Below are 22,081 nucleotides of genomic sequence, written 5' to 3'. Positions count from 1 at the left end.
AGCCAGGAAAGATGCAGAGAGGAACAATCCTTGTCAATTCCAGGGACATGACTCAAGGAACATCCCTGAGCATAGCCAATGGCTCAAATTTCAACATAAAACAAAAGAAGCAGAGAAAGGAAAACAGAAAGAAACTAAAATGAAACCACACAGGGAAATGCCTGTGTAGAAAAAGACCCTGTTTTGTTTTTTAAGATAGGGCTAAATAGTATTCATCAGGATTCCAGAGTTAGGGACCCCAAGGAGAGTTTACAAGACATGAAAGGGAGGGTCTTGAGGGAATACAAGGAAACTTTGGAACAGTTGTAGTCCTGGCAGAGAAAGCAGCCGCACATTACAAAAGATCACTGTGATAGAACCACAGACGATTTACTGCATGCTTGCCCAGGAAGGGGGCTTCCCCAAGCTGAAAACTCCACACACCTACAGTCTCCCCATACAGAAGGCATGATTCTAGATGGTATATCCATATGAACTACCTTTGGATATTGTGGAATAAACTAAAAACAAATCAAAGTGCCTTTTCCAAAGATAGTTAGAAATGTTATTGATGGCAGAAATTCTGGGCTTAAGGTCTCCTTCTTCACCAACATTCTGGTCCCTATTCCAGGAGTGAAAGCCTGGAATCTGGAGTCTAATAGGCTCTTAGACTCATCATTGGTGACTCAGAATAATGAACGCAAAGGAATGCTAGAGCACAGAATGGCAAGCCCCCAAACCAAACACAAAACAAACCAGAACAATGGTAACCTCAATCTGCAGAGAACAGCGCCCCTGTAAGTAGCGTCAGCAGCCACATCCAATCCACAGTTTGCTTCCTAAAATGTCTCTGGGACCCAAAGATCCAGAAGGGATTGTGCTCCTTTACCTCTCCCCTGTCCTTCTTAGAGCCCCTACAACACCCTTACCTGGGGACAGGACGTCACACTTCAAGGCTCCATCGTCTCTGGCCTGGATTAATTCCAAAGACCAGCAGTAAGGCCTCTTGCAGTATTTCTAGAAAATGTCACAGCCTGAGTAAGAAGGATGAGCACAAGCCCTGCCCAGCTGCTTCCTATGGGTCTTGCTTGATCCTGGCACATCTGAACCTGGCATTCAGCTCCACTCCTAGTGAGGGACCATGTCGAAAGCGCCCAAACGGTGTGTTGTTCACCAAATTATCCTAATATCTACATAGTTTATAAAGGACCAGGATGTGACCCGTGTCTGCACTTGAAGTTTCTAGACTAAAATCTACTTTTACAATCAATAGGGCTTTGGTGGAGGGGACAGTAGTACTGAGGGGAGGGTGTTTTCATTGTGGCAGCTGAGCTAGTTGGTCACTTGGGGATGGACCTATGTGACCCTGATCTTGCTGGCACTGGCCCAACACTCCCTTGCAAAAATAACTCTTGTATAAAATTTCCCCTTCTCAAAAAATACACTTTCCCAAAGTACTCCCACCAGAAACCTGGGGTCATCAGGCCACAGAGAGATGGGGAGCAGAATGTGCCCCGGAACTTACATAAGAAAGATACATTTTCTGGGGAAACAATCACAAGATCTGGACAGCAATAAGAGTAATAATAGTGGAATGTGGGGCACTCGCCTAGCATGAGCTTCTGGGCCTGCCAGTTGTGAGCACTGAGCACAGAGCCTTAGCAAAGGCCCAAGCCCCACTGAGGTGGCCCCTGGACCTTAACTGCAGAAGAACCCCCAAATTCTGGGGCTGAGTGCAAGCATCCGGGGGAGAGGCTCAGTCCTGCAGCATCCTGGTTTGCCCTCCCCACAAAACAAAAGGCTAAGCTGGCTGAGACCCGCAGCTGCTGGTGCTCAGAGCGACCTTTCCTTGGACGGCAGAAAGTCATCCGTCCAGAGCCCCTGAAGTCAGAGAGCCCCCTGATGGGCAGTGGAGAGATTGTCCTCCCTCTGAAAGTCCAGGACATCTTCTGCGCAGGCCACAGGGAGCCTAAAACTGTCGGAATGGTCCTTCAACCTCGAGGTCTGGCAACAGAGAAACGAAGATGTCGGATTGAATGATGTAGATCTCCTTCTGCTGGATTCTTAAAGGGCCGCGCTCCAGCTAGTCACCAGTCACATGGGATTAGAAGTTGTATTTTTCCTTCTGGTCTTGAATCAGGCAATGAAGCTCTATTCCTATGAAGAAACTGACTCAGTGTGAAGCCAATGAACACAGGTGTGAAGGCCAGGGGATACACCCACAGGACTAAAAAATGATGCCCATATTTGCCATTTAATTGCCCAACTAGGGCTGGAGCTATGGGACATAGGGAAGGGCTAATGCATTGCTGGTGCCATGTCAGGGTTCAATCCCAGGCATCGCCTAGGGTCCCTGAGGCAGCAGGAGTAATTCCTATTTGCAGAGCAGGACAAACCCTGAATATTGCCAGGTGTGTTTCTAGAAGTATAACGATTTTAATGCTATTATTTTAGCAGATTCCTCTAAAAAAATAATGAGTATATATTTCTTTTTCAAATGTTGTGATTTGGGGGGCACACCTGGTCACTCTCGGAGCTTATTTCTGGCTATGCACTCAGAAATCACTCCTGGCTTGAGGGACCAGGCAATCAAACCATGGTCTATCCTACGTTAGTACTTGCAAGGCAAATGCTCTACCACTTGTGCCATTGTTCAAGCCCCCTCTTTTAAATATTTTATATATTCTCGGTGTCCCCACTAGGCCATGCTCATATTCACTCTTCCTTTTTGCTCACTAGTCACACTTGGTAAGTAGTGTCTGGATGGGACCGGGATTTGAACCACCATTCATCTCCATGGAAGGCAAACACACTACCTTCATGCTATCTCTTCTGCCCCCAGTAGTAACTCCTAAGTGCCAGCAGACAGGGCCCAAAACTTAAACAACACCCCAAAAGATAGATAGGGGAGGTTAAGTAGCATTCAGTTAATAACATGGGGAGCCCATATGAATTGATGCTTTTTGACATTTATGTCTGTATAAGTTTTAGTTTTGTGTTTTCTTTTATTTTGGGGCAGTGACAAATGAGAATTGAATCTGTCAATCTGGACAAGAACTGTGTGCTAAAATAAAATAAAGTTATATGAATAGTCCCCCTCATTAAGAGGAGTATAACTCAGTGTCTAAAATGGAAAAATGTATCATACAAAGAAGTAAATTATCTGTCCAGAGCAGACAGATGAGAAGTCAAAAGTAAAACTGCATACCAATAATAAAAATTGAAAATATTAAGGAATATGTCCATTGTATTATTGAAGAACAATCTATGAGCAACGTTATAAGGTATTTTTTAGAAGTTTTTAATTAATAAAATATAGTATAAAATGTAGGTGTCAATGTATGGCGGTTGGACTTAAAATATCCCTTGGTAATCCCCCTGAATGATAGTTGAACCTGCATATGTCCCTGAATATGCCCCCTTGTCATGCCAAATACAAATGGAAAGAGTCAGGCCTTTGCAAGACGTCTTAGCATAGTGACCACGCAGGGTCAGAGATATAGCATCGGAGAGATGCTGCTTGCTTTGTATCTGTTCCGTTCTCTTTTTTTTTTTTTGAACCAACTCTATGGGCAACTGTGGCTGGTAAATTCCACTTACACGCTGAAACACCCGAGTGCTGGTGACAGGCCTCAGACACGAGGAGGAATTATTTATTTCTCCTCTCTCCTTCTCGTTTCACGTGGGCTGCTGCTATATGCTGGCATCCTGGGTGGGCACAACTCCCTACATCGCACCTGGGCCAAAAAGATCCCTGCTAACTATATAATAAGTGTCCTGGGCAGGCGTGGCCTCTCAGCCTGTGGCCTGCAGCCCTAGAAGCCTTGGGACTCATGTTACCCAGAATTGATTTCCAGTATTTTGTTCTATTAAAAATTGTACATAAAATGTCATGACCACCTTTATAATATATCCAGTATTTCTGGAAAAATTCAAAGTAAGGAGCAGATGATATGCTGACTTAGAATTAATTCAAATGGTGAAAACAGGGGCCAAAAAAAAAAGGGCAGGAATAGGGCATTTGCTTTCTACGCAGGTGACCGAGGATTGACCTGGATTTGAACCCCAGCAAACCGTATAGTCCCCCCAAGCCAGGAGCAATTTTTGATTGCAGCTCCAGAAGTAACCCCTAAGCGTCACCAGGTGTGATCCCAAAACAAGAACAAAATCAAATGTAAACACACAGATTGCAAAATACCTAAAATCAAATGTTTCCTTTCAATGAACAGAGCAATAGAGGCTATGTCATTCAGAAAGGTCTCTGTGAAAGCAGATTCTGTCATCCTAGTTTTTCAGATGGGAACTTTCCTTAAAACACATCAAAGGCCCGGAGAGATAGCACAGCGGCGTTTGCCTTGCAAGCAGCCGATCCAGGACCAAAGGTGGTTGGTTCGAATCCCGGTGTCCCATAGGGTCCCCTGTGCCTGTCAGGAGCTATTTCTGAGCAGACAGCCAGGAGTAACCCCTGAGCACCGCTGGGTGTGGCCCAAAAACAAAACAAAAAATAATCAAAGGATAAAGTAAGATCTTATGCTTCAAACAATCAGCCATAGACATTTCAGAGAAAAGCTGCATTGAGGGGCCGGGCAGTGGCGCTAAAGGTAAGGTGCCTGCCTTGCCTGCGCTAGCCTTGGACGGACCGCGGTTCGTTTCCACGGTGTCCCATATGGTCCCCCGAGCCAGGAGCAACTTCTGAGCACATAGCCAGGAGTAACCCCTGAGTGTTACTGGGTGTGGCCCAAAAACCAAAAAAAAAAAAAAAAGAAAAGCTGCATTGAATTGAGCATATTAGATTTTCACATATTAAGGTACAAAATAATTGAAATCTAATTAGTTTATCCCCATAGGAATTACAAAATTACCAAATGCCTCCCAGTAGTCGCTGTGAGTGCACAGCCCTCCTGATGGACTGGACATGGAGAATTCTTTTTGCACTCCCTGGGCACAGGTAAGAGTTACTGTGCCTGGACTGAGAAGGGGACCAGGTCCACTCGGAGGAGTCCTTTAGTCGTGTGTCTGTCCACAGTTGTGTACACACAGGTGCAGCTAATACCAAGACAGCTAGTGCATTCTGGCGATGAGATGTGACACCTTGGTTATTAGTAAAGGTTTGTAAGGCATCTGTTTATGGATCAGTTGACGGATGTTGTCCAAGATCCATGGACTAAAGTTTGTTGGATGGGAGATTTAAATGCTTGTCAGCCTGTAGAACTTTGTTGAATAACTGCCCTTTTCAGGCTGTAGTTACTGTGGTTTTCAAGAAGGCTGCCAGAAAGTTTAGTCAATAGTAGGCAGCTTTGCACAATCAGTGGGGAATTGCTATTAAGACTTAAGGGATCACAATGACAATGATAGTTGTAAATAATTCCTCTAGATAATAACCGGGTCCTGAAAGGAAATAAAGTGATCAGAATGATATACATTCAGCAACAACAATATTGCAAACCAATATTTTAAATGAATGAAAGGAAGAGATAAACAGAAGTATATATCCGCCCCAGTGGCAGGCAGGGATTCTGATGAGAGTGAAACTGTCTTCTTGGATGCCACTGCTGTTCACATGGGGTATAGCTACAGATTCTGGGTGCTAAGAGCACGAGGTGGGAATCAGAACCAGGGATTTTGGAAAGAAAAGCTTCTCTCCAGAAACCCCAGCACACAGAGACCTCTGAACTTATTGGTCCAAGCAGCAATGGCTGCTGATTGGTGAATCTTGCTCAAGGTCTGACTACAGAGAAACAAAAAAGTAGATTATTCTGATGTCAATCTACTTCCAGCAGGAAAATTAAATGCCATGCTCCAGCTATTTAACAGACATTTCCTGGCCTGGAACTGTAAATCTATTCCTATTCAGAAATGGAAGGATCAATTTCAAAGAAACATAAAACAGATCCATCTTTGGGTCTTATTTAGAGCACAGAGTGCAGCCAATGAATATCTGTGTAAAACCAGGGTAATATCCGCACAGAACTGTAAGAAAATGCCCATATCTGTAACAGCTCAGGAGATTATGAGCAATGTTCATCCCTGGATGCTATTTCCAATGCTTTTTTGTCTGGTAACTGGACATCCCAAAACTTAAAGAAAATTTTCTGAGGCCAGAGGCTAGATAGATAGCATGGAGGTAAGAAATATGCCTTTTATGCAGATGGACGGTGGTTCGAATCCCAGCATCCCATATGGTCCCCTGTGCCTGCCAGGAGCGTTTTCTAAATGTAGAGCCTGGAATAACCCCTGAGCGCTGCCGGCTGTGACCAAAAAACCAAATAAATAAATAAATAATAAAAATTGCACGAATGAAGAACATTTTTGGGCCGGAGAGGTGTCGCTAGAGGTAAGGTGTCTGCCTTGCAAGACGTAATGTAGGACGGACAGTGGTTTGATCCCCTGGCGTCCAATATGGTTCCCCCAAGCTAAGAGCGATTTCTGAGTGCATAGCCAGGAGTTACCCCTGAGCGTCAAACGGGTGTGGCCCCAAAACCAAAAAAATCTCTGAGGCCTTAAACATGGTTATGGTGTTATCCTGGAATTTTGGGTCCTGAGTGGCCACTGCTACCCAGTCCTATCCTGCAGGGAAGATCCTGTCTGGGTTCTCTAGCAATATCATTCTCATATTCCAGTCTGGGGAGCTGTGATCATTGGGGCATGACTTCAGAATACTCTAGTCTCAGTTTTTGGGTCACACCCAGCAGCCTTCAGGCGATACTGCTGGCTTTACGCTCAGAAATCGATCCTGGCAGGATTGGGGGGACAATATAGGATACTTGAATTCAAAACACTGTCCTTCTGCATGCAAGGCAAGCTGCTTATCTCCATGCTACCTCTCCGGCCCCTACTCAAGTTTATTACAATTCATATCACATTGGTACAATAGCATTAACAACATAATGTTGATATTCTAACAGTTTTTCGATGTAACATCTAGTCCAACTCCTAATTCTACTCCTTACCCTTTACTACTTCATAATATTATTCTAACTTCAATGCATGTCATTGTATAATACTGTATTTTTATTTTTATATATTGCACTTGATGAAATCATACATATGTGACTTCTGTGATACATTTACTGAACATGACACTTGTAAATTCATTTAGGTTGCAATGAAATACAAGGACCTTTTATTCTCACATGTAATTAATATTAGTTCATACATATATGCTAAATTTTTTCATTCACGAATATTTGAGTAGCTCACACCCTGAACGTTGCAAAAGCATTAACATAGGTTCTCATAATTTTTAATTTTTAAAAAAATTTTAACTTTTGCCTGACACATTGTAATTTACAGCATTATAATGAGGTTTTGTTATCCATATTCTAAAATCACAGATCACACTAAGGTTTAGTTTGCACCTCCATCTCAAGGACCTCAAAATCCACTCCCAAAACGTCTGGTTACTCAATTCTATAGGACCAAGTCGATCAACTCTCCCTCTATTCCTGGTGTGCTGAGTTCTGTGATATCTGAATATTGTTCAATTAACATTACTTAGGTGGTGTCCAAGAACTGAATGCTATACTCTTGAGAAATGTCCAGGTTGTTTTAATTGGTTCTGAAATAGGTAAAATTACTGTTAGAACGAGGGAGGGAGGGTTATGTATCAAGATATCTATATTTGCTTCTGCCTTTTTGAAACTAGAAACAATTGGCTTTCAGACAATTGAAGCATTTTCTTTACTAGCCCTGTATACTCTTCAAGGAATCTGAACAGGGATTTATTAATGTGTGCTTTTTATTTATCTTGGTTTTTGGTCCACACTTGGTGACTGACATTCAAGGGTTACTTCTGGCTATGCACTCAAAAATATTTCCTGCTTCGAGTTCTATATGGAATGCTAGGGATCTAACCAAGGTCCATCCTAGTCAGCAATGTGAAAGAAAATGTCCTGTGGCTCCAGTTTTAATATGCATGCTTTTTAAATCTCTCTTCCCTGCCACTCACCACACTCCGTTAACAGCCCTGTTCAGCTGTTAGCTTAAATGGTGAATTTCAAGACTCCTATATACAACTCAAGTTTCAGATTTTGTGCTGCACAAAGGATGTATATTGTGAGTGATTAACTATATGAAATATGGTATCAACTCAAGTGGCAGCTTCATGCCCAAATGTAGGGCATTGGACCACAGGTCCTGAATCAAAGATTGATGCAGACAATAATGCACACCTGGTAAGGGTGTAATATAGGATGAGGAACTCCCACATATAAGAATTCTGTATCTAAGTTGAAGGAAGCTAAGTCGTGGAGAATGACTGAGTTATTGCAAAGAAAAACACAAATATACAAAAGAAAACGTCTTATTTTCCAGGAGATATATTTCCTTTAAATAATTCATCTTAAACATCTTGTGTGTATCCTTTGGTGAGTGATGAGAATTGACCTCTGACTGAAGCCTCGCCCACACTCCCCACAAACATGGGGCTTCTCCCCTGTGTGTGTCCTCTGGTGTTTGATGAGATGTGACCTCTGACTGAAAAATCGCCCACATTCCCTACAAAAATAGGGCTTGTCTCCTGTGTGTATCCTTTGGTGTGTGATGAGATTTGACATCTGACTGAAGCCTCGCCCACACTCCCCACAAATATGGGGCTTCTCTCCTGTGTGTATCCTTTGGTGTGTGATGAGAATTGACCTCTGACTGAAGGCTCGCCCACATTCCCTGCAAACATGGGGCTTCTCCCCTGTGTGTATCTTTTGGTGTGTGATAAGACTTGACATACGACTAAAGCCTCGCTCACAGTCCCCACAAATATGGGGCTTCTCTCCTGTGTGTATCCTTTGGTGTACGATGAGATGTGACCTCTGACTGAAGCCTCGCCCACATTCCTTACAAACATGGAGCTTCTTCCCTGTATGTGTCCTATGGTGTTTGATAAGATCTGACTTATCTCTGAAGCCTCACCCACACTCCACACAAGCATGGGGCTTCTCTTCTGTATGTATCCTTTGGTGTGTGATGAGACTTGATCTCTGACTGAAGCCATGCCCACACTCCCTCAAAACATGAGGCTTCTTTTCTGTGTGTGTCTTCTGGTATATCACCTCAGATACAATAGTGAAACCTTTTCTAGACCTCACATTCTTATCTCTTAAAATTATTATTCCTAATCCTTGACCTATTTTACCTGTGTCCTTTAGATTTAATGTATGCCATGTGTTACTTTTTTCCTCATTTGAAACCTCATTTTTATTAAAGCTCCCTATTTGACAATAAGATAATCTAGATAAGGCTGCTGAAATTTTTTTATCTAAATGTATGGAGATTTCTTTGTGCTTTTGACTTTCAAGTATGTCATTTCTTGTTTTGTCATTATAAGAATTAGAATTTCTTTGCAATTGGTTCCGATTATGTAGATAGGATTTCTCTGATGGAGCTTGCTCTTTGGCCAATGTTCCTGGGAAGATCCAAGAGGGAGGACTTGGTTTCATGTGATGATTAAGGAAGTTCTGATCAAAGAAAGTCCGTGAGCCTAAGGGACATGGATAGATTTCTGACTGTGGTTCTGCTGAAAGAGAAAGATTTTGGTCAGAGTTGAATTGACAAGGCTGTCTAGACCATAGCCTATGTCCTGCTAAATTCTGTTCTCCTGGCTTTCCTTATTTTGTGAATAAAGCATGATAAGACTCTATATTCTTAAATATTCTAATTTCTTTGTTTGGAACTAGAAGGTATACGCAGAGGTGCCCACAACTTATTCCTTGCTCTGGGATACGGGATCACTCCCTGCATGCTGGTCTCTAACAGTTTGTTTTATCTTACCATTTACATTTATTATGACTTAAAAAGTTAGCAAACTCCATATTCAAAATCTTTTATTAGTTTTTGGGCTCAGCATTAAGGACAGTGAATGGGAGCAAGACAGATTCTGCACCAATTATCTGGGAGCACGACGCCCCAAGTTCAGGGCCCCCATTTCATACAGGCCCACAATGTTCCACTCCCATTCCAGGACTTGATTCCAGGAGCATAACCCCACACTCACCTGCAAACATGCCTCTCGGCAGCCTCTCCAGGATTCCATCTTCCAACCAGGAGATCAGCACAGGTTTCACCTTGTAATACCCTGCCCAGAAAAACATTTTATGGAGTTAGATAATGGGAAAGGGACTAAAGCCTGTGCATGAGTCTGAGATTCTATTGTAAGCTGACAAACCATGGAACAGATGAAAAAAGAGCTTTGCTCTCAATATGCATGTTTGCTATAACACAGATGAGATCAGGGTGAAATGAAATCAAGAGTCTAATTGAGGGGGGGGCGGAGAGATGACATGGAGGTAAGGCGTTTACATTTTTTTAAAATATGGAATAAATTATGTGCCATCTTTGCGCAGGACTCATGTTAATCTCTGTATCGTTCCAATTTTAGCTTATGTGCCGCTGAAGCGAGCACAGGCATTTGCCTTTCATGCATAAGGTCAGTGGTTTGAATCCCAGCATCCCATATGGTCCCCCGAGCCTGCCAGGAGCGATTTCTGAATGTAGAACCAGGAATAACCCTGAGAACTGCTGAGTGTGACCCCCCTAATTGAGGGAGCTGTATTATACAGTGGGAGGATGAGCAAGCACTTGGCTCACATGCATTTTACCTGTGTCCCCCAGGGAGTGAGAATAGCCAGGAGTAAATGCAAAAAATCCATGTTTCTTAAACAGAGGAAGCTGGGGGTTTATGGTAATGAGCACCAACTGTCCTGCAATCAATTTCATCAGCTCTCTCTCTGAGTAGAGAGAGGGAACCTTTGATCCTTCCCACAAACTGTTCATTCCCCAAAGCACTCGGATGCTGGTTCTTTTGTGTGAGGATATTTCCATTTAGATCATGTATTACCAGGCATATTGGACCTAACATTTCTTTCTCCCAAAATATATAATAACTTAAAGCCCATTTGAGCAAAGGAAGGAATTACTTTGAAATACTTATCATAATCAGAAAATGTCATGTGTTTAGGGGAAAAAAGCATGTATACCTCTAGACACATTTTATACAATCAGTTCCATAGATCAATTTTTAAACACCCTGAAACTCCAGCATTCTAACCCATTAAAAGAAAAACACAAAAACTAAGGAAGACTTCTGAAACTAGGAATATGGAGAGAAATCCTGGCAAATTTCCAAGTCGACCTATATGCCTGGACCTTACAAATGAGGATCTAAAATAAACACTTAATGTTTTAACAATGAAATAAAGAAGTGACTAGCCAGCAAACTTTAAGAAATCTAAAGCAGGGAAGAAACCAAGAAAAAATAATCTAAAACTGGACAATTCAACCAACACAAAGAATGCTTTTGGAAAGTGAAACTCCATACAAATGAAACCGAAGGATTAAAAAAATGTCAGCAAACCCCCATGGCTAGAATTACAAGATAGAAAATCGGCTTGACAAAGTTGAAGACAAATTACAAACCAGAGCTGATTAAAGAAGTAAAAAAAGAAAGGAGAGCTGGGGGGGGGGGGAACAGTGGCACAAGCTATAGAGTGTTTGCCTTGCAAGACCTGAAGCCCAGGTTACACCTTCTTTTAGGAATTGAAGCATGTGACTAATCAGACCACCGAAGCAGTAACTGTGATGTACAAACTACAGGCTCTACTCATCGAACACACTCAAGCAAACTAGCATTCCCTTGCTATTTTCTCCTCTCTTCTCACTACTTTCTTTTTTATTTTTTTCTTTTCTATTCTTCTCTTTACTTTTTTCCTTTTCTCTTCTCCCTTTCTTTCTAATGTATTTTCTCTTTTCTCCCTTCCTACCCCTACCACATACCTTGCCCTTTCCCCCTTTTGGAAATCCAACTATCCCTTCACCCCTCAATCCCATCTAGACCTCCCACCATACTAAAACTCTTCACCCTCAGTCCTTAATCTATTAGGCATCAAGATTGACCTCCTACCCCAACGAACCAGTACCCAGAACCCAAGAGAAAAGACACCCAGTCAAACCCACACCTCATCTCCTGCAAGAAAAGGCAGCCAACTCCCCTGCGGACTCTTGCTGTGCGGCCCTCCCAACCAACTCCCCCTAATGTGGACTGTTACTTGAAACTGGACTTAGCTCTAAAAGTATCCCCAATGCAAGAACTCTTCCAAGACCTCCCTGCCGCAAATCTTTTGCCAATCTGAAGAAGGTCAGGGGGTGTGATGGAAAGGTGCCTGGGAACCCACACACCACAAGAAAAACCCAAAAGACAATGGGAAAACCTGTACTTCCAACATAAACATAAGACTTGTATTACACCTCCTCTTTACCTGCTTTTTCCCAAATGTAAGGTAGTCTTTTGCATCACTTTGGTCCTTTAAGTACTTTGTTAATTCATTCCTTTTGAAAAAAATTTTTTTCTGTTCGACATATACATATGTGAGCACATACATTTTTAATCCTAATTTTTTTTGTATCTTTTTTGAGTATGTGACCTGTTCTGTTTTCCGCTCTGTCCACCCCCAAATACACCGAAAATATGATGTAGCATCATTTCTCCCTGCAAAGGCACACTAAAAAAGGGGGGGAATTATACATATAAAAAAAGAGTTCTTATCTAGTAGAGATAGGAACTCATAGTTGTTTACAATACAGGGATATCTCCTACCTTAAAATATGTCATATAGAATCAACTTAGACCTCAGGTAAATAGACACCATCCGTCCAGCCTTGAACCCTGGATCCCAGACATAGAAACAGCACAGTTCTGAAGAACTGTGCAACAGCTGCAGGAAACAAATCCCATCCGAGACAGCCTTAATACTGCTAGAACACCAACAAGTGTCAGCTCTAATACGATATCTTTTTTTTTTTTTGGTTTTTGGGCCACACCCGTTTGATGCTCAGGGGTTACTCCTGGCTAAGTGCTCAGAAATTGCCCCTGGCTTGGGGGGACCATATGGGACGCCGGGGGATCGAACCGTGGTTCGTTCCTTGGCTAGCGCTTACAAGGCAGACACCTTATCTCTAGCGCCACCTTCCCGGCCCCTAATACAATATCTTGACATCGAGGAAAATGGAAACGACTTTACCTAAGAGCAGGTTACCCTACCTACCAGCTAACGACAAGACAAAATCAGAAGACTTGTCATCCACTGGTAGGTCCAAAAGCCAAGATCGCGAGTTACAGATGACTGGCTGCTAGAACCATGACCAGACTGTATATATCTTGGGACCAATAAAAAAGCCCTAGTCTAGGGTTTGAACTACAACCTGCACAACAGCCATGATCCCCAGTTCCAAAGGTCCGGCAGAGACAATTGTAACAGAATGGGGCTTCTGGATACACAAAGAAAGAGGCTATCCTAGGTGCCATCCTAGTTTTAGTGCAAAGACCAAGACCACCAACCACAGAAGATGGATTAAAATAACACTGAGGGAACAGAACTTCTAGAACCACAAAGACTGACTTCATCATAAGTCCCACCCCTGGATCTGTGCAGATACTGAGATCGATAGATAGAGAGGTCTGGTTGTATCACCTAGGATGGAACAGAAGTCTTCCAAACAACACAAAAGCACCACCTGGAGAGTAAAGGATCCTGAACAGAGTCTACAGTTGATCCCATGACAATATACTCCAAGGGCGGAGAAACCCCATATTTCTTAGGCCAAGTGAATTTCTTTTCGAATGACCCCAATATTTACTGTGCCAGGGCAGGAGGGAAAAAAACACAAAATATTGTTTATCTTTATATATTATTTTTTATCTTCATTTATTATTATTATTTTTATTTACCTATCTATTTTTGGTCAATTTCTTTGTTTTGGTGTGGTTATTGAAGCTGTTGCCCCCTTTTACACTTTTTTTTCTTTTCTTTCTTTATGTGCTCTGCCATGTTTCTTATCTCAAGACTGTGGCGGTTCTGTGTGTGTGTGTGTGTGTGTGTGTGTGTGTGTGTGTGTGTGTGTGTGGTGCTTTGCGTTATTGTTGGAGTCCTCACTGGATATTTGACACTTCTTTTTGTACTGGTGTTGTTTCAACTTTTTCTCCTTCGTGTCTCAAACCGATGATGAGAGCCTCTAGAAGAATTCTACTTATTTTCTGCGTATTAGACTTTTACCTGTTTATTACTTTTCTCTTCTTCAAACAAAACCACGTAACTTGAACTAGCTAGTCCTGCCCCCAGTTAGAGGGGGGAATAAGGGAGGCACCAGGACCAAACAGGTGCAAGACTACTAAGTAGTAGGCTAGATAAAGAGGGGACAACATATTCTGGCCGCCCTGGGGGTGAGGGAAGAGCATATGGGAGGTAGGACAAAAACAGAGGTATAGGGAGGACAAATTGATGATGGAAATCCCCCGATTTTATGGAAATATGTACCTAAAATATTATTGTCAACAATATGTAAGCCACTATGATCAAAATAAAAATTATATTAAAAAAACAAAAAACAAAAATAAAACAAACAAAAAACCAACCCAAAAAGCACCACAGCAATAAAGACAACAGCCAAACAATAACTATGGTCCCAAGATAAAAACCAAACAAAGCTCAAAACAAACAACAAAACAAAAACCATCAACAGCAATAACAAAAAAAATTGTGATTTTTTTTTGCATAGGTAAAATAAATATTGAGATTAGGAAGGGAGTTCCCCACTTTTTTTTTGCTGTCTGTGGATATATTTAATACCTACCATGGGCAATTTTTGAGCCTAGAGTCAGGAGTAACACCTGAGCACTTCCTAGATCCATGAGTAATATCTGAGCACTGTCAGGTGTGACCCAAAACAAAAACCAAAAAAAAACCAATGTAAGGGAGTTCCCTTGGCCTAAGAGATACAGGGTTTCTCTACCCTTAAAATATACTGTCATGGGAATAACCAAAGGCTCCGTACATGCTCTTATTCTCTCCCCTAGGTCCTTTGTAATATCTAGGAACTTTCCACTCAGTTGTGGATATAAAATCAGGCCTATGTAACTAGAGATCTTGGTATTTGCACAGGTCATAGGATGGAGCCTAGGGTGGAGTCTTTCTTTATGGTTCTAGAAGTTGCGTTTCATCAGTGTTGTTTTAATCAGTCTTTGTAGTCAGTGGTCTTGGTTTTTGTGCCAATCCTATGGCAAAGCCTAGGATAGAGTATTTCATTATTTCTCCAGAAGTTATGATCAGTTGTAGTGGTCTCAGTCAGGCTTTTGGAAATAGAGACCTTGGTTGCTCTACAGCTCGTAGGCCAAAGCCTAGACTAGGGTTGTTTAATTTTTTAGTTTTATTTTATTTTTTTGTTCCCAGGTTGGTTCTGGCCAGGAGTGATTTGTAAGGGTATAGCCAGGAGTAACCCTCGAGAGTCAATGGGTGTGGCCCAAAAACCAAAAGTTCAGGACAGACACAGGCTCAAAGGAAAAGGATGTAAAAAATTATACAAGCTACTAAAAACAAACAAAAGATGGGAAAGCTATATTTCTATCAGGCCAAATTGCATGCAACCTCAAGAAAGGGTTTATGACCAAGATGGACAAAGTAGTGATCAGAGAAGCAACAGACCAAGAAGTACTAACTCTGATCAACTTTTATGCATCAAACATAGAGCCAGCAATACACGTAAGGTTTTTTGCTCACAAACCTAGAGAAATATATGAATGGAAACATGACATAATGGGAGATTTCTGTATGCCATTATTGCTAATAAATAGATCCTTTACTTGAAACAATAGCAAAGATGCGAGACTTCACTAGACACTAGTAAAACTAGGACTAATGGAGCTATTCATGGCCTTTCATTCACAAAAATCTGAATACACATTCTTCTCAAGTGCATATGGAAGCTTCCCTACTTTTAAGACAAGTCTAACTTACATAAACTCACAAATTAAGAATTATACCAAACACACTGTCAGACTATAATTCCACAGAATTCAAGATTGATTGTAGAAGAAAATGTGGAGAAAAATCTAACACCTGGAGACTAAACAACATGCTCATCAACATCAGATGGATCAAACAGGAAATATAGAAATAGAGATTCCTTGAAACAAATGATAATAAAAAATTGCCAAAATATTCGAGGTACAACAAAAGCAGTAATTAGTGTGTAATTCATTAGAATACAGGCCTACAATAGGCAAGAAAAAAGCCAATATCTAGAACCTAATGGGACACCTTATATACAATGTTTCACGAAAATAAAACATCCTCTAAAAATAAGACCTACTATAGGTTTCGTCCTGGCTGAAATAGAAGGCATCCCCCAAAATAAGCACCCAAAGGCTCTCTGTCTGGGAGTGAAAATTAATTTACCATAAACTGGTTGCTAGGGCCACCCTGCCTGGCCTCTTGCAACCAGTGACGTAATTGAGAGTCAGGACACTGTACCATATATAGGTAATACATTTTCTTTCTTTTCTATTTTTAAAGGCAGGCAGATTGCCACATGCAGCGCCTCATTTGGATGTGTCTGGAGTCTTGGAAGCTTGACTACCCTACGTTCTTCTACAAATGGACCTTGAGAGCTTGTTTGGAGGTTCTAGCAGGGGATTGAAGCTACTCGTATTCCGTAGATGAAGGAACAATTTGTCTCTATTCGGGGAAGAACATCCTCTTTGAGAGAGCATGCAGCATCAGGAGGGATGCATATGAAGTGGTGAGAGAGGAAGGAGACCACTGCCTAGCCACTCAGATCAGCCAAATCAATCCTGGTGATCAATAGGGAGACATATGTCGCAGCCAGATCACCCTCAAGTCCCTTTATTTTCATTGAACAGTGTATATCTACTGTATTCTTCATGAAAAAAAATAAGACGTCTCCTGAAAATAGACCTAGCACACTTTTGGAAACAAAAATTGAAAAAAGACACTGTCTTAATTTCGGGGAAAGGAGTTATCTGAAGACCCAGAGCAAAGCAATCAAACACAAGCTGAAAAAAAGAAATTTAAAAAACCCTGAGCAGGGGCACAGTGATAGGAAATTTGCCTCATTGCTGCAAACTTGAACGCAGCTGGGTCTGATCCCTGGCACCCCATCTGGTCCCCTGAGCCTGCCAGGAGAATTTCTGAGTGCAAAGGAGAAATAACCCCTGAGTGCCACCCAGTGTAATAAAAAAACAAACTAAAACAAAACAAAACAAAAAAAACCAGAGCAGAAATAAAAATTACAGACCAAAAAAAAAAGTGAAATATTGGTGAGACCAGGAGATGGGCTTTTAACAAACAATAAATAAGATAGACAAACTGTTGGCAGACTCACAAGAATAAATGGAAAAATACTCAAATAAATTGGATCAGAAATGAAAGAGGAGAGATTAGAACAGAACCGCAAGAAATCCAAGACAACATGAGAGCTTAGTTTTTCCCACCTATCTCCATGAATTTACTTTGAACAATGGTGTTCAGTTAAGCTAGAGAACCAAAAAGAAATGGACAGATTTCTTGTAAAATATCACCTCCCCATATGAATTAGGAGGAAGCACAAGGCCTAACTAGGCCTATCACAAGAAAATTGAAACTTTAATAAAAAATCCCCAGGAATAAAATTGCAGGGCAAGATGAGTTTACAGGTGAATTTTATGAAACATTCAGAGAAGAGTTACCAAGTACCATCAATCCTAAGACTCTCCCAAAATACTGACAAGATGGGAATCCTCCAAATACTTTCTATGAGTATCATGCTCATTCCCAAAGTGTACAAAGATAATACCAAGAAAAACCTTCAGTCCAATCTCAGCAAACCGAATCCAACAACAGAAAAATAGATTAAACATGGTGGGGCCGAAGCAGTGGCGCAAGCGGTAGGGCATTTGCCTTACACGCACATAACCTAGGACAGACTGTGATTCATTCCCCCGATGTACCATATGGTCCCCCAAGCCAGGAGTAATTTCTGTGTACAGAGCCAGGAGTAAACTGATCATCACCAGATGTGGTGAAAAAACAAAAACAAGCAAAAAGATTACACGTGGTGTCCAAGAGTGTTTCATCCCAGGGATGCACGGATGGTTCAGGATATAATCAATCTACATCATACTGCACATTATTCAAAGGATAGAAAAAACATGACCATATGTATCAAAATAGAAAAGGCATTTGATACAATCTAACACCCATCGAAGAAAAAAAACCCTCAGCAAAACAGGTGCGTAAAGAATCAATCAAGATAATAAAAGCTGTCTATAAAAATCTCTCAGCCAGCATTATTCTTAATGGCAAAAAACTAAAACCTTTTCCACTAAGGTCAAGCAGTAAGAAAGTATGCCCACAGTCTCCACTTATTAAACATAGTATTCGAGTCCTACCAATTGGTGTCAGACAAGATGAGAAGAAAATTAAGGGAATTCAAATTGAAACAGAGGAAGTCAAATGATCTCTATTTGCAGAAAACATGATATATATTGAAGACACTAAAGAGTCCACACAAAAGCTCATAGAAACAATAAACCAATACAGCAAAGTGACTGCTACAAATCGATATGCAAAAGACAGTGACATTCCTTTATACAAATAACTCAGAGAAGAAAGAGTTCAAAGAGTCTATTTCATTGAAAACAATGTCTAAAACTATCAAGTACATAGGAATTAACCTGCCAAGAGCTATAGTATCAAAACGAATAAATGAAACTTCAAACTAAAAAGTTTCTCTATGCCAAAAGAACATGCATTCAAACTAGAAGAGAGCTAAGTGAATGGAAGTAATTTTCGCACTGAACACAACTGAAAAAGGTTTGATATCGAGGATATACAAAGTACTCACAAAAGTTTACTCCAAAAAGTAAAAACACCATCAAAAAATCATAAGAGAAAATGAACAGGTATTTCTATGAGGAAAACCAGAGATGACAACAGACACATGAAAAATTATTTATCATTACTTATCATTGGGGAAATCCCAATCTAGACAACAATGAAATGTTACACTTGTGAGGACGGCACACATTAAACGTTCTGTGAAAAATCTCTGCTGGCAGGGATGTGGTAAGAAAGGAACTCTCATCTCTGCTGGTGCGAATGCTGCCAGATGCAGCCCATATGAAAAACAGTATGGAGAGTTCCCACTAAACTCAAAACTGAACTGCTATAGGACTCAGAAATCCCTCTTTTGGGAATCTATACCCAGAATAAAAGACATTCACCCAAAAGGATGTATGTATACTGCTACTCATTGTAGCACACAATACAATAGCGAAGATTTGGAATCTACTTAGATGTCTAAACAGTCGGGTGGGTCATGAAGATACGTACATATATACAATGGAGTACTACAGAGCTGTGTGGAATGATTCTGTATGCAAGTTTCAGTAATAGGATGGAATTAGAAGGTATATATAAAGAAGTAAGCCAGAAGAAGGATAAATACTAAATGACGTCATGTATTATTTTTTTTTTTGTATTTTGGGGGGTCACACCTGGCAGTGCTCAGGGGTTACTCCTGACTCTATGCTCAGAAATTGCTCCTGGCAAGCTTGGGGGACCATATGGGATGCTGGGATTCAAACCATTGTCCTTCTGCCTGCAAGGCAAACACCCTACCTCCTTGCTGTCTCTCCGGCCCCGGCATTTGTGGTATTTAGAATAACTGCACTAAGATACACATCGTCTAATCCATACCTACCATCATTTTCTGCTTCTTAGGTAAAAGTGCAGCACACTCCTCAGGGATTACTCCCATTTATGTAGTTCTCAATTCCTCCTGGCTGGTAGTACAAGACCATATAGAGTGACAAAGACTGAGGCTGGGTTGGCACATGTAAGGCAAACACCCAACTCACCATAGTACTGCTATCCTGTCTTTCTGCGATATATATTCTGCATTTCTGTCTCCCTATTTTTTTTGGAGGGCCACACCCGGCGTTGCTCAGGGGTTACTCCTGGCTGTCTGCTCAGAAATAGCTCCTGGCAGGCACGGGGGACCCTATGGGACACCGGGTTTCGAACCAACCACCTTAGGTCCTGGATCGGCTGCTTGCAAGGCAAACGCTGCTGTGCTGTCTCTCTGGGCCCTAGATTCTGCATTTCTGTCTCCCTATTTTTATCCTAATTATCACTTCAGTGGGTGCTCTAACTACACTCACTGCTCTTAATGATAAGCTTCATAACGTGAGCTGGTACTTCTGAGTTCATCTCTATTATCTTTAAAAAGACTACCATACCATCTTTTAGTTTTCTCAAATTGCAAAGCTGAGTGGAACTTTTTTATGTACATAACTCTCCTTCTATATCATGGAACATTTAAAGACACACCTTAAGTAGCGTTTCATACACAGCACTCAGAAATTGTATTAGTGTGATTTAATTTCTAAAGATAAATTTACTCAACTGAGATATAGGGGCACTTAATTCAATGAGTTTACTTCATCCTTCATGCCATCCTATGATAAAATGTATTAATTTGGTTGGGTAGCACTTAGCTTGCAATTGAGGTGCCAGAGGCAAAATAAAATTGTGCATAGAAATACCTGTCAGGGGCCCGGAGAGATACCACAGCAGTGTTTGCCTTGCAAGCAGCCAATCCAGGACCAAAGGTGGTTGGTTCGAATCCTGGCATCCCATAGGGTCCCCCGTGCCTGCCAGGAGCTATTTCTGAGCAGACAGCCAGGAGGAACCCCTGAGCACTGCCGGGTGTGACCCAAAAACCAAAAAAAAAGTGTGACCTCTGTGGTACATTTACTGAACATGACACTTGTAAATTCAGCTAGGTTGCAAGGAAGTACAAGGTATCTTTTCTTCTCTCCATGTAATTAATATTGGGTCGTAGATATATGCTAAACTTTTTCATTCATGACCATTTGGGTAGCTCACACCCTGAACATTGCAAAAAGCATTAACATAGGTTCACATAATTTTTGATTTTTTAAATAAGTTTTAACTTTTTTTGATGCAAATGAAATTTCATTATTCACATTCTAAAACCACACGGCACACTGTTTTAGTTTGCACCTCCATTACACAAGGACCTTAAAATCCACGCCCATTACCTCTGGTTACTCAATTTATAGGACCAAGTCGATCAACTCTACGTATATCCTTGGTATGCTGATTTCTGTGATCTCTGTGTATTGTTCAACTAACATTACTTAGGCAGTGTCCAAGAACTGAATGCCATGCTCTATCATTCCTTACTTGATAAATGTCCAGATAGTTTTAATTGATTCTGTAATAGGCAGCATTACTGTTACAACGAGGGAGTATTATGTATCAAGATATGTACCTTTGCTTCTGCCTTTCTGAAACTAGAAACAATTAGCTTTCAGACAATTGAAGCATTTTCTTTACTAAATCTCTACACTCTTCAAGGAGACTTAACAGGGATTTTTATTTATCTTGGTTTTAGGGCCACAGCTGGTGACAGTCAGGGGTTATTTCTAACTATCCACTGAGAAATATTTCCTGCTTTGGGTTCTATATGGAATGGTGGGGATCTAACCAAGGTCCATCCTAGATCAGCGATGTGAAAGGAAAATGTCGTGTGGCTCCAGTTTTAACATGCATGCTCTTTAAATCTGTCTTCTGTGCCACACACCCCACTCGTTAACAGCCCTGTTCTCGTTAGCTTAAATGGCGATTTCCAAGAATCCTATGTACAACTAAAGTGTGAGATTTTGCTGCAAAAAAGATGTATATGATGAGTGATTAACTATATGAAATATGATATCAACTCAAGTGGAAGCTTCGTGTCCCAAATGTAGGGCATTCGACCACAGGGCCAAACAAACGTTGACGCAGGCAATAATGCACACATACTTAAAGGCGTAACACAAGATGAGAAACTCCCACATATAATACAGCTTCTAAGTTAAATAAGTCATGGAGAATGCCTGAGTTATTGCAAAGCAAAACAAATATACAAAAGGTTTTATTTACCAGGAGATATATTGCATTCAAGAATTCTTCCTAAGCCTAGGAATCAATTTATTAAGACTGTAACATGGTGATCAGAAATACTTAATCACGGACAGATTCTTTGGTGTGTTGAGATATGATCTCTGGCTGAAGCCTCGCCGACATCCCCTACAAACATGGGCTTCTCCCATGAATGTGTCCTCTGGTGTTTGATGAGACTTGACCTATCTCTGTAGCCTTGATCACACTCCCCACAAACATGGGGCTTCTCCCCTGTATGTGTACTATGGTATTTGATTAGAGTTGAGCTATCTCTGAAGCTTCGACCACACTCCCCACAAACATGGGGC

General features: G+C 41.2%; 1 protein-coding gene and 1 pseudogene across 1 annotated transcript in view; both read right to left on the bottom strand.

Annotated features, from left to right (window-relative positions):
- Positions 1–22,081, bottom strand: part of LOC126000667 (histone-lysine N-methyltransferase PRDM9-like) — a 107,103-nt gene that overhangs the window by 5,580 nt on the left and 79,442 nt on the right. The window contains 1 exon segment of the mRNA XM_049767840.1: positions 9,968–10,048. Coding sequence (XP_049623797.1) covers positions 9,968–10,048 — 81 coding nt within the window.
- Positions 10,280–10,375, bottom strand: LOC126000674 (uncharacterized; annotated as a pseudogene).

Source organism: Suncus etruscus (assembly GCF_024139225.1).
Source record: "Suncus etruscus isolate mSunEtr1 chromosome X unlocalized genomic scaffold, mSunEtr1.pri.cur SUPER_X_unloc_9, whole genome shotgun sequence".
Taxonomy (NCBI): Eukaryota; Metazoa; Chordata; class Mammalia; order Eulipotyphla; family Soricidae; genus Suncus; species Suncus etruscus.
The sequence above is the reverse complement of the archived record's forward strand: the minus strand, read 5'-3'. Positions and strand labels throughout refer to the sequence as shown.